This window comes from Diceros bicornis, chromosome 10 (assembly GCF_020826845.1).
Source record: "Diceros bicornis minor isolate mBicDic1 chromosome 10, mDicBic1.mat.cur, whole genome shotgun sequence".
In the NCBI taxonomy this organism is placed as follows: domain Eukaryota; kingdom Metazoa; phylum Chordata; class Mammalia; order Perissodactyla; family Rhinocerotidae; genus Diceros; species Diceros bicornis.
In genome coordinates, this window is record NC_080749.1 from 21,278,178 (window position 1) to 21,290,253 (window position 12,076).

Sequence of the window (12,076 nt, forward strand, 5' to 3'; positions counted from 1 at the left end):
CTTTGTAAGGTTTTAAAACTTATTGTTATTTTACAGACTGTTGGCAACACTTATGGTAACTTTTCATTAGCAACCATGTTTCCCAGAAGGGAATTTACCAAAGAAGATTATAAAAAGAAATTACTGGATTTGGAACTTGCCCCAAGTGCTTCAGTGGTACTGTTGCCAGTATGTATATATGTATAAATTTTTTCTATGCTTACAATCCTGTTTATTCTACTCTTAGTTGTTTCTTGTAATTAGCAAAAGGGAAGGTGAAAGGTGTACTGTGGGTAATTAAAATCTAAATCATCCAAAAATGTTAGATCAGTTTATTGTTCCATTATCCTGTGCTTTATATATTCGTATTGCTAGTGAGGCACTAAATGAATAGTTCAGTTTTCAACTTTTTTCCTCACTTACTTTCATATACAAAAAATGACCAGTAGGAGAAGAAAATAAGAAATGAAGAGCATCTGTCTAATCTACAGACTTAGTGTCTTTTATTTATGGACAGCTCTACTGTTACCCAGTTTTTTGTTTTTTGGGTTTTTTTTTGGTGAGGAAGATTGGCCCTGAGCTAACATCTGTTGCTAATCTTCCTCTTTTTGCTTGAGGAAGATTGTTGGTGGGCTAACATCTGTGCCAGTCTTCCTCTGTTTTGTATGTGGGATGCCTCCACAGCATGGCTTGATGAGCGGTGCGTAGGTCTCTGCCTGGGGTTGGAACCCGTGAACCCCCGGCCGCCAAAGTGGAGTGTGCTAACTTAACCACTACACCACCATGCCAGCCCCTGTTTACCCAGTTTTTAAAAAACATTTTATTTTAACATAAAAATAACATTAGTTTTTAACATATTAATTCCATTTGATCTACACAATAATATTTTAATCTCTGGTGGGAAAAGAGGCTCAGAAAGCTTAAATGACTTTGTCAAGGTACCACCTGAAGTTGCACAGCTGGATGAGAGCCTGGGTCTTCTGTATCTTGGTTAGTGTAGCTTTCCCTGCTCTGAACCAGAGCCCCACACCTCTAACCGTTAGCCCTCCAATAATCAGGATTAATTGTATTCACTGAGGTTTGAAAGCTTTCGTTTTTTTTAATCATCAGGAAAGCCTTTCTTATTGAAGATGTTAATTGCGTTACAAAAGTTTAGTTCTATTAAAAATACTGGTTCATTTCACCGAGAGCTACTTTCCAATTTCTGTGTTGTGATTATTCCTTTAAAAAACAGAGCTCCAGGAGTTTCCACAAGTTTATATACACTTGAAAAACAGCAAAAGATGGTAATTTTGCCTTCTTGCAGTAAACTAAAATCACTAGGACTTTCTTTTCCAGATAAAAGATAGCTTGAGTGTGAAATGATTGGGCTGATGTAATCTTTTTCTTGGTTTATTTCTTAATTTTTAGGCAGGAAGACCAACTACATCCGTGGTACATTCTTCCAGTGGAGACTTTTGGACATTGCTGGGGACAGTGCTTTACCCATTCCTTGCCATCTGGAGATTGATTAGCAACTTCTTATTTAGTAATCCTCCTCCTGCACAGACCTCAGTGAGAGCAGCGTCATTAGAACCCTCAAATCTTGGATCGTCTAGCAACTCGGAAAAAAGGTATCTGTTTGTGTTTTCCCCATTTGCAGAATATGTTAGTAATGCCCAATACCTTATTCAAAATGAAAAATTTTATTGTGGGTACTTTGCCTTCTTTCTGTATTAGGGAAAAAAATGTTCTGAAGATTTATTGTATCATCTCTCCTGGGAAGCTCACTACCTGAGTTTTCTCAGCCATCTTTGTAAAACCTATTCCTTGGAAAGCAACTTCACCTTTATGGCTCTTATTCATTTATTGTATTCTCTTTATCCCATAACTATAAAGGTAGATTTTTTTTTCAGGTCTAAATAGTAATATTTTTCTTACTAGCCATGTTTTGTCTGACAAGATATTTCATTCCATTAATTTCTCACAGTCATCTTGCATAATTTCTTTAGAGGAATCATTGTGCACTAGATAATTTTAACCCTGGTGGTTCTTTGATCTGCTAGCTGACCACCTTCTCTGGGTCATTCAGAGAAGAACCAAACCAAGGAAATTGGATATTCACTTGAAAATGGTGCCTCCTTCAGAGAGTTATTTTGGACTTGTCCCTTAAGTAAGAGGCCTTGTATTGCAGATGGCCGGGGTTAGAATGGTAATACTAATAGACAACACTAATGATTTTAGCTCATAACCTCTGTTAAGATTCTGCATATTTGAAGCAGATTAACAGGAAATATTTTCTTAAAAGGTGAGATTATACCCCTTTCTAATAATTAAATAATAGCACAATTTATTATAATATATATTGTTAAACACTCTATTAGGCTGTTAATAGGCATTGTAGCAAATCCTCATACCAATCCTATGTGATAAGTAATGAAACTCCTTGCCTCTGTCTTTCATCAGTAAGGAGATCCCTTACTGGATCTTGTGTTCCATTGATTCTCTAGATGAAGATTTGTGTAAATATTACGATTGGGCCGATTTAGCCTTTATCCTGCTTTCTTAACTGTTAGGAAGACCAATTATATCTTTAGTACGTTACTCAAGTCGGGACACGGAAGTTCTTCTCGAGTCTTAGAATAGCATAAAAATTAGGCCTTGTTAATGCTGAATTTTAGAACTCTTACTGAGCAAGGGTGGAAGCATTTAATCATGAATTACTGAAATATGGGATAGCTTGCTGTTTGGGTTTTTAAAACTTTTTCCAAATAAGGGAACAGGTCTTGGGTTGAGGCAATGGATAGGATGAATGTGTATCTGAGAGGGCGAAGCTCTGTGTTCCACTGTTGATTTTCCTTTTTTCTCTCTCTCTCTCCCCCTTTCTAGTATTGGGAAATGTATTAACTTAAATTTCACCCCTGTTCCTTCCCATTTTTAGATGAAGTTCTGTTTGTTCTTAATTGTTTATATATAAATAAATCATTCTTAAAGGTTATGAAAGGATTAAACATTGCTAATTGACCATATCTATAAGTTAGGGTATGAATGGAGGTTTGGATAGCCTCTAGGGTGCTGTGTAAGTTATAAATTTTTTAGTAAATATATCAGCTTGCATAAATAAGATAGGAAAAATTAGTTGGCAAATGGTCCCACTCTTCTAAAGCTTAGTAAGTCATCAAGAAATACATGGAAATGGAAAATATAATTTGGCTGGTTTGGCTTGGAAAACACATGAAGTTAAACTGCCAAAAATGTATCAAGTCTAGTACTACGTTAATAGATTTAATTATCTCCTATGGACTTGCCTTAAAATATAGTTGCCTATATTAATGGAAGTTTAAAGGAAACAGCTTTGTATTACTGCTGTCTTCATTTTATATTGCCTTCTCTTTTCTCCCTCTTTTGTTATATCAGGGAACCAGTCAGAAAGAGAGTGCTGGAGAAACGGGGAGAAGACTTTAAAAAGGAGGGGAAGATATATAGATTGAGGACTCAAGATGATGGTGAAGATGAAAACAACACTTGGAATGGAAATTCTACTCAACAGATGTAGTGTGACAAGTACACTATGTGCAATAATCATTGTTTCTCTTATGATTTAATTCAACTAAAATTCTACTGGAGAAGTGGGACTGCTTTATGTTTTCTAACTGATCTATAAAGTGTCTCTTTATTCCTGCTTAGTGGGTGAAAGTTGTTTAACTCAGACAAGTCAAGAGATAAATTTACTGGCTGCTGGGTCTTTGCATATGGTAACCAACTGTAGAAGCCTAAAAGAATCAAAAGGTCTGCCACAGTCTCCCTTTATCAGCTTTCTTACTCAGTATTTCATGTACCCCTTAGCCCTTTGCTCTCAGATGATAGATTCTGTTCAGAGGGATTTTGCTCCAGAACTCTTAAGCCTACACGGAGTAACTGGTATGTCACTGAGTAATTGGACTCTGAGTCAGAGCATTTTAACTAGCTAATCAGATGACAATTTATGTTTAACTTTTCTCTTTTTGCTCATCAGCTGCAAGCAAAATCTTGTAGTTTTTAATCTTAAACACTGAATAAAAAATCTTTTCCAAAAATCGGAATGAGCTTATTTTTGCTTTGAGTTGTGTTATCCTAGCATCTTTTTGTTGCACAGGGCTCTCCTTAGGCTGTGTGTCTCTGATGTTTTCCTCCAGTACTGCCCTGGAGCTGTCTCAGGAAAGTAGCTGACCACCTTACCTTAACTATCACTGAAAGAAGGAATTTTCTGACACACATTGATGCTGTGTTACTGTCTGTCCTAAGTCAGTGAGTCATCACTTCTTTTGCATGTTTGGTCTGTGTTCTCAGCAGATGCAAAATAACTGCTAGTCTACAACTAGTTCTCTCTCAACTTTATACTGAAGTTTTGCTCTTGATAATCACACTTCAAAGACCCAAAGTACCTGTAGTGTAGGACAAGAAGTATGGAATAAAGATAATGCCTTTTACTCATTTGGTTATTCTTAAGAGTTATAAAGAGATTAGTAATCTGACTTACATGCTACTTTATCCATATATTTTTGGTAGTGGAGACCACTAATGTTTGAAGAAGAGAGTAAGCTTGACAAGTTCCTCTTTCAACCTTCTGTTTTTAGGTTGCAAGATACCACTCTTGAGTGAACATGTGTAGAAGGACTCTGACTTTATTTTGTAATGGGAGGAAGAAATTTTCTCAGAGCAAACTTTGTTTTTCACCTATGAAATAACACGGACTTTTAAAAATGGTAATAGCGTTGGCAAGGAAACAGACAGGCTTTGCTGTTGGTAGGAGTGAAAACTGGTATGATCTTTCTGAAAAACTGTCAGAATCTTAAATATTTCATACTGTTTGATCTGATAATTTTTTCTAAGGAATGATCATAAGTGCAGACAAAGTTTAGGTACAAACATATTCGTTAAGTGTTATTTATTTTACTTAAGAACTAGAAACCAACTAAATGCCTTCTGCAGAAATAATTAACTTTTGATGAGAAATGGTACAACACTAATTCAGCAATTCAACTTAACATATATTTATTGAGTACCTGGTATGTGTTGGGGGTAAAAAGCAAGATACAGAGCTGTAGGTACAGTATGATCTTAGCTTTTATATATAGATAGTACTATGTATTAATATAATGTAAAGAAAACACACCAAACATTAACAGTGGTGAGAATGGTTGTGTGTGGTTTCAGTTCTCTTTTTTGCACCCTTATGTTTTCCTAATTTTCTGCAATGATCACATTACTTCTATAATTTAAAAAGTGAGTTTGAAAAAGAAAAATCTCCAGCAAAGCATCCCATTTAAGTAAAAGTTTGTCATCTTTAAAAATATAGCAATATGTGATTTAAAAAAAAAAAAACAAAAAAGGGGCCGGCCCGGTGGCGCAAGCGGTTAAGTGCGCGCGCTCCGATGCGGCGGCCCGGGGTTCGCTGGTTCGGATCCCGGGCGCGCACCGACGCACTGCTTGGTAAGCCATGCTGTGGCGGCGTCCCATGTAAAGTGGAGGAAGATGGGCACAGATGTTAGCCCAGGGCCGTCTTCCTCAGCAAAAAAAGAGGAGGATTGGCGGATGTTAGCTCAGGGCTGATCTCCTCACAAAAAAAAAAAAAAACAAAAAAAAAAACCTGTCAAATGGGTGTGACCCTGCTAATAACTATAGAAATATATTTGCAGAAACTTGGAGTACATCAAGTCAATTTGCCTTGAAAAAAGTCATATATAGATCTTAAGAGAAACATACGTAAAAGAATGGTTTGCAATCTTTGAATAGGTCAGTTTTATATTTTAAGAAGTATATGTGGTAAAAAATTCAAAACAGTATAGAAGGCTATAAAATGAAAATGAAGCCTCCCTCCTTGCATCTTACCCCCAGTTCTATTCCCCACAGGTAACCTCTATTAACAGTTTCTTTTGTAATCTCAGAAAATTTTTATGCATATATAAGCAAATATGTAATCTTTATTTTTTAAATAAATGGGATCATATATATTACTCTGCATCTTACTTTTTTACTTATACAGTCTTGAAAATCTTTCCCTATCAACACATAGCTACCTCATGCTTATTACTGGCTGCATAGCATTTAACTTGATACATATACCCCAACTTATTATCTATTCTCTTGTGGCATTCATTGGTTATTACAATTTTTTTGCTTGTTTTTATGTTTTCCTATTACAAACATTGCTCCAGTGAACGTCTTTGGGAAGGTATCTTTCTAGCTGTGAAAATATCCCTGTAGGATGTTTGCATAACTTACTGAGTCAAAGGGTGTTTGCAGTTTGGATTATAAGAGATGCTGCCACTTTGCTTTCTCTAAAGGCTATATGAATTTACACCTCCACCAACAGTGTATGGGAATGTTGATCCCCATATCCTTGCCAATGCTGTAGTATACTTTTTCATCTTTGTCAAACATGACAAATGAAAAATTGTATGCATCTTATATGCATTGTGTTGATTATGGATGAAGTTGAACACCTTTTTTTGTGTGAGGAAGATTAGCCCTGAGCTAACATCTGTTGCTAATCCTTCTCTTTTTGCTGAAGAAGATTGGCCCTGGGCTAACATCTGTGCCACACCGTGACTTGATGAGCGGTGCGTAGGTCCGCACTTGGGATCTGAACCTGCGAACCCCGGACTGCTGAAGCAGAACGCGTGAGCTTAACCACTACGTTGCCGAGCCAGCCCCTCTTTGCCAATTTTTATTTTGTGTTTCATCTTTTTCTTATGGATTTATAAGAATTCCATGTATGTAAAGAAAATTAGCCCTTTGTCTAGCATAGGTTGTAAATATTTTCTCCCTGTTTATCTTTTGATGAGTATTTTGATGGTAATTATTTCCACAATCTTTATGTGGTCAAATTTATCAGTGTTTTTCTTTATGGCTTCTGGGTCAGAAGTCTTACTTATAAATACTTTTCCCACTTCAGAAATTAATTTTAAAAATTGTATCCTAGTATTTTAGGATAACCCATGTATCCTAGTATTCTCATGGTTTCATTTTTTTTTTTTTTTAATTTAAATATGGTATCCTAGGAAAGGATCTGGCTCCCTTCCCCATGCCTCTGGCTAACATCCTCAGCAGCTAATCTGTTGACTCACCACGATTTATGGAATAATCTGTCTTCCCTCCTGATTTGGAATGCCGCCTTTGTCACATACTTTATTCCCACATGTAGTTGGTCTATGTCTAGGTTCTCTTTTCCTCTGATGATCTATCTGTGCTACCAAACTACTTTTTATAACTAGCTTCATAATATGCTTTAATATTCTTTTCCTCCTCAGATTTATACTGGCTCTTCTTACAAGTTTGTTTAATGTGAAACTTGATATTATTTTGTCCATGCCCCCCCCCAAAGTTACATTGAATTTTGAGATTAATTAGGTATATAATTGACAGCTTATATAATACTGAGTCCTCCTGCCCAAGAAGTGTCTTTAATATCAGTTTTAGAATCACCCTCATCCCCATCTGACAAACTTTTCCTATTTATTGATGGAGAAAAATGCTGTGTACCACAGGTTTATGACTCCCATGTCAGGGCCCATGGCAGTGGAACGTTTTGATAGCAATTTTCTATAGATACAACAATTCAGGTAAGGAATGCTTATGAGAAATGAAATTTTAAGCATGATCACCCTCTTAAAACCAGTTGAAAACTACTCTTTATTTTTAAAAAACCTTCTCCCAGATATTTAGAAAGAATATATAGACCAAATAATGTTTTTAAGTGTTCCACACTAAGGTGGTCTCGTTAGCACATTCGAGGGGAATTGATAAAAACCACATCTTTCTTTGCTGCCACCACTACTCTGGATATAGTTTGTGAGTAAACACACAAAAGGAGCAGGTGTGCTTTCTATGCCCTGTCTCCAAAGTGTGCTTGCTAGAGACAGTAAGACATGGTCATTTGGCCTCAAGAAGCTGATAGAGAAATATGCAGTTCCACTATAATGTGGTCAAGCTGTAATAGGGAATATTTACAAGCAAAGTAGAGGAAGGAGTGTCTGCCTGGGGAATTCAGGGAAGACATCCAGAAGGGAAAGTACATTATTTGAGCTAAGACTTGCAGGCATTTTTAGAAGGGCATCCTAGGCAGAAGGAATAGTATTTGCAGAGACAAAGGAATATGGGATAATAGTCGAGGACTTACATGCAGTTCACAGCTACCACAAATTGAGAGAGGAAGAAAGGAAACAATATAAGGTCAGATCACATAGGTCTTGAAGGTCATACTTGGGTCCTTAGGTGTCCTAGACAGAGGAGAGACAGGAAGGACATAAAAGGTGGAATAAAGGATCATTCAAAGGTCATCTCTTTCTGTATGTTATGGTGTCTCTCTCTGCCACAGGGAATATTTAATGTAAGCAGAAAGCCTTGGTCTGGTGGGAAAGCTTAGACACCCCAAATGGTTTGTGTGACTTCAAAACTCCTCTGGAAACTACCTTCTCAAGGAAAAGCACCCACAGGAGACAGGCCACGGTTCACGACACCATTTTTATTTTCTGAGAAACACAAGGTATGAGGCTGTGAGGAAGCATGAAGAGAGGGCAGAGATAACACTGCAGTCTATCTACACTATGGAGTTGATTTCTTAATAAAGAGAATTGCTATGATTTTTAATCATGTTTCCACCTTTAAAATCTCTGAAATTTAAAACAGCCCAGTTAAGTGGCTCACAGAACTGCTAGACGAGTTCAGTATCTGCACATTTCCACAAGAGCCACTTGCAGGGTTTTCTAATGCCCAAAAGAATTCCTGATACTGGAGCATTTTGCAGATCTTTCCATTTTAATCAGGGACGGGAAATCCTTCAAGATTAAAGTAGTCTCGAGCAGTGCGGAAGGCCTTAACGAAGAAGTCTGGTATGGGCAGAATCTAAGATGCTAAGGAGTTTTGTGGGTGGCAGAGGTATACAAAGAAACTAGGCTTATTTTGCAGAACTGGAGCAGGTGGTAACTTGTGGGTCAGAATGATGAAACCGGGCTCAGTTCCTGCTGGCCTGGTGGTGTTTTCGCCTGCTTGGAGCGCTTACAGTATTTATATGACAGAAATGCCACACCACAGGCTCCAAGAAGCACAAGAGCAAAGAGTATGTAGAGAGCTGTCTGGGCTTCTGTCGCACCCAGCGTGAGCCCCAAGAACTGAACTTCCTCCTCTCTCACGGGGCTGACAGTGGGTCCAGCATCTAGGAAAGGATGACAAAAGACAGTTTACACACTAGCACAGATGTCGTTATCGGATCTGTGTTAATCTCTGTTAAGCCCAAACTAGATCCTTGGAATAGAGAAATTACACGGGTACCCACAGTGCACATTGCCAAGGTGACGGCATGCATCCCTTTCACTGAGTTACCAGCCTCTGAATGAAGTTAAATAGTTTTTCTCTTTTTCTTCCTTTTTTTTTTTGTGAGAAAGACTGGCCCTGAGCTAACATCCATGCCAATCGTCTTCTTTCTGCTGAGGAAGATTGGCCCTGGGCTAACATCTGTGCCCATCCTCCTCTACTTTATATGGGACGCTGCCACAGCATGGCTTGGCAAGCGGTGCGTCGGTGCACGGCCGGGATCCGAACCTGTGAACCCCGGGCCGCCCAAGCAGAGCGCGCGCACTTAACTGCTGCGCCACTGGGCTGGCCTGAAGTTAAGTAGTTTTGTTTTTTAAACCTCTCTATCAGCAATTAGAGTATAATCTAAATCGGATAATTGTCTCTGTATAGTAATTTATAGCGTATCACTCATTCAACAAATATTGGGCACCTTACATGGTGCCCGGCACTGTATTTTCACAGTCATTGTATTTGATCTTCTCCCTGAAGCATTTGCCTAGTTTCTTGCCTAATGTCTCAAGTAAGTGGAAGGGCTGGGACAAGAATCTAGACCTGCTGTTCCCAGACCAGGGCCTAGTTGCTAGAGGTAATATTAACCTTAAGTTCCTTTGTTCTATCCTAAGAATGTCTGGCGCATTCGAAGAAAATAAATATTGGTTGAGGGCCAGGCCGGTGGTGTAAGCAGTTAAGTGCACGTGCTCCACTGCGGCTGCCCGAGGTTCGCCGGTTCAGATCCAGGGCGCGCACCAGTGCACTGCTTCTCAGGCCATGCTGTGGCGGCGTCCCATATAAAGTGGAGGAAGATGGGCACGGATGTTAGCCCAGGGCCAGTCTTCCTCAGCAAAAAGAGGAGGATTGGCAGATGTTAGCTCAGGGGTGATCTCCTCACTAAATAAATAAATAAACAAACAAACAAATAAATATTGGTTGAATGAATGAAGGACTGGAGAGGCAGAGAGGAGGGTAATAAAGTAGAAGAAAATAGATTGAAAAAGGCCCCTCTCACCCCTCACCCTCTAGCTTTAGTCCCTCCCAGGGCCGTATCTCACCTTCAGTCTGGAGACAAGGGTGTGGCCCTGTAGCAGGGTCAGGGAAGCCATTGCACCGAGCTATAGAGGCGTAGTACTTGGCTGACGCTCTGGGGATCCTTGGCAGAGAAGGGTCAGTGTAGTTTACAAAATGCAGACCAAACTTGTCTTGGAAGCCTGTGGCCCACTCGAAGTTGTCCATCAGAGTCCAAACTGTGTATCCTCGAAGGTCCACCTCATCCTGCACAGCTGCCCAAACACAGAGACCCCCAGCATGAGCTTACCTCGCCTTATAAGACACCTTCCTCCCAGGCCTGCTGAGGCCGAGCCTGCCCACAGTTCTCCCACAGTCCCCACCTGCATGTCAAGGTGAGTGTTTTTTTAGCTCTGTGAGAGAGCTGCCCATCCTTTGCAATCAGTAATTGTTAGCTGGTCATCTTTGGATGGAGCTGCAGAGCCATCAGCATTTTTCTAGAAAGGCTCAGCTCTGAATGGGAGTCAGGAACGTGAGTAGACTAAATGAATCCTACCAGGTTATCTCCAATCCTCTCTGTCTTTACATCTTGCGATATTGGTCTTAGTCAGTGCTTCAGAGTGTTAATACTCCTCCCCATAGAAAATAAGTGGCCCTTGGAAAAGATTTTAGCTGGAATAGGATCTTCTAATTTCTTTTTGCGGCTGCATTGCTCATTCTCTTCTACCCAGCGTTACTTACCGTTCCCTTGTCGTAGTCCCATCCCAGTGGTTCTGCTGAGCTGAGGGTCTCAAACTTTTGCTGGGGGAACAAAAGACCCTACGGACAACCCCCCAGCCCAGTCCTCCTGGCCCCTGCCCAAACTGTCCTCAGGAGGGTACTGCTGTTCAGGGACATCAGAGAGCAAGGGGGATCAAGCAGAGCAAATGACCCAGGCCAGGAACTTGGTCTAGCTGTATCAGGCGCTGGGTTTGCTTGCTGAGCTTAAATGTAGGAAGGAAAAAACCCAGAGTGCAGCCCTAAAGAAGGACTTAAACCCAACAGGGGCGAGAAGCCTCATCTTTCTTTTTCTGGGGGCTCATGGATGCAGTGCTGCCCTAACTGCAGACATTAGCAGATGTTTCTAAGAGTGGAAGTTGCACGGGGAGGAAGTGTGGCCTGTCGTACCTTTGAGGGCCTCGTTGATGTAAGTGTGGAGGTAGAAGATCCTGAAAGTGTCGTTGAGCTCTGCTTCTCCCCGATGGGACACTCCATTCTCTGTTACGTAAACCACAGGGTTGTTGTATTCCTCCTTTATCCAGTTCAGGATCTTCCGGAAGCCAAAAGGTGTCATTTTCAGCCAGGAGGAGCCAGACTCTGGCCAAGAGCGATCTGCAATGGAGGCAACTCCCCTACAAGTTCAAACACCAAAGATTAGGTCTCGATTTGTAAATCCCAGGAGGCCCTTTGCACAAAGCACAGAATGGGAATTATACTAGGAAAAACCTTAGGTTTTGCCTAGATTTGAGAGTCATAACTAAACCCAGAAGAGTCAAATTGCCTCAAATTCTCCTCTTTTCACTAGTTCTGGTTGCACCACTCAGGGCTGGTGTGACTGTGGACAGGCCACTTAAGCGCTCTGTTCTTCCAGCTTCCCACCTGTATAAAGGAACGATCTTACTCATGGACCTAACCCTCCACTGACTGGCTCTGAACAGCGCACACTGGATGTGAAAGGGCTCTAGGCTTTCCTGGCCACCATCTCCCATGGGATGTGAGTGCTGCATCTCAGGGAATGGGC

At 40.2% G+C, this 12,076-nt stretch overlaps 2 protein-coding genes across 3 annotated transcripts in view; one reads left to right on the forward strand and one right to left on the reverse strand.

The window, feature by feature from the left end:
- Window positions 1-4,040, forward strand: part of UBXN4 (UBX domain protein 4) — a 33,325-nt gene extending 29,285 nt beyond the window's left edge. For both annotated transcript variants that reach the window (XM_058548884.1, XM_058548885.1), the window contains exons 11-13: window positions 37-168; window positions 1,390-1,592; window positions 3,376-4,040. In XM_058548884.1, coding sequence (XP_058404867.1) covers window positions 37-168; window positions 1,390-1,592; window positions 3,376-3,514 — 474 coding nt within the window. In that variant the 3' untranslated portion in view covers window positions 3,515-4,040. The remainder of the gene's footprint in view (window positions 1-36; window positions 169-1,389; window positions 1,593-3,375) is intronic.
- Window positions 4,041-8,933: 4,893 nt separating this feature from the next.
- Window positions 8,934-12,076, reverse strand: part of LCT (lactase) — a 54,696-nt gene continuing 51,553 nt past the window's right edge. The window contains exons 15-17 of the mRNA XM_058548886.1: window positions 11,464-11,687; window positions 10,344-10,571; window positions 8,934-9,154 (exon numbers count right to left, since the gene is read on the reverse strand). Of these exons, the coding sequence (XP_058404869.1) occupies window positions 8,934-9,154; window positions 10,344-10,571; window positions 11,464-11,687 (673 nt within the window). The remainder of the gene's footprint in view (window positions 9,155-10,343; window positions 10,572-11,463; window positions 11,688-12,076) is intronic.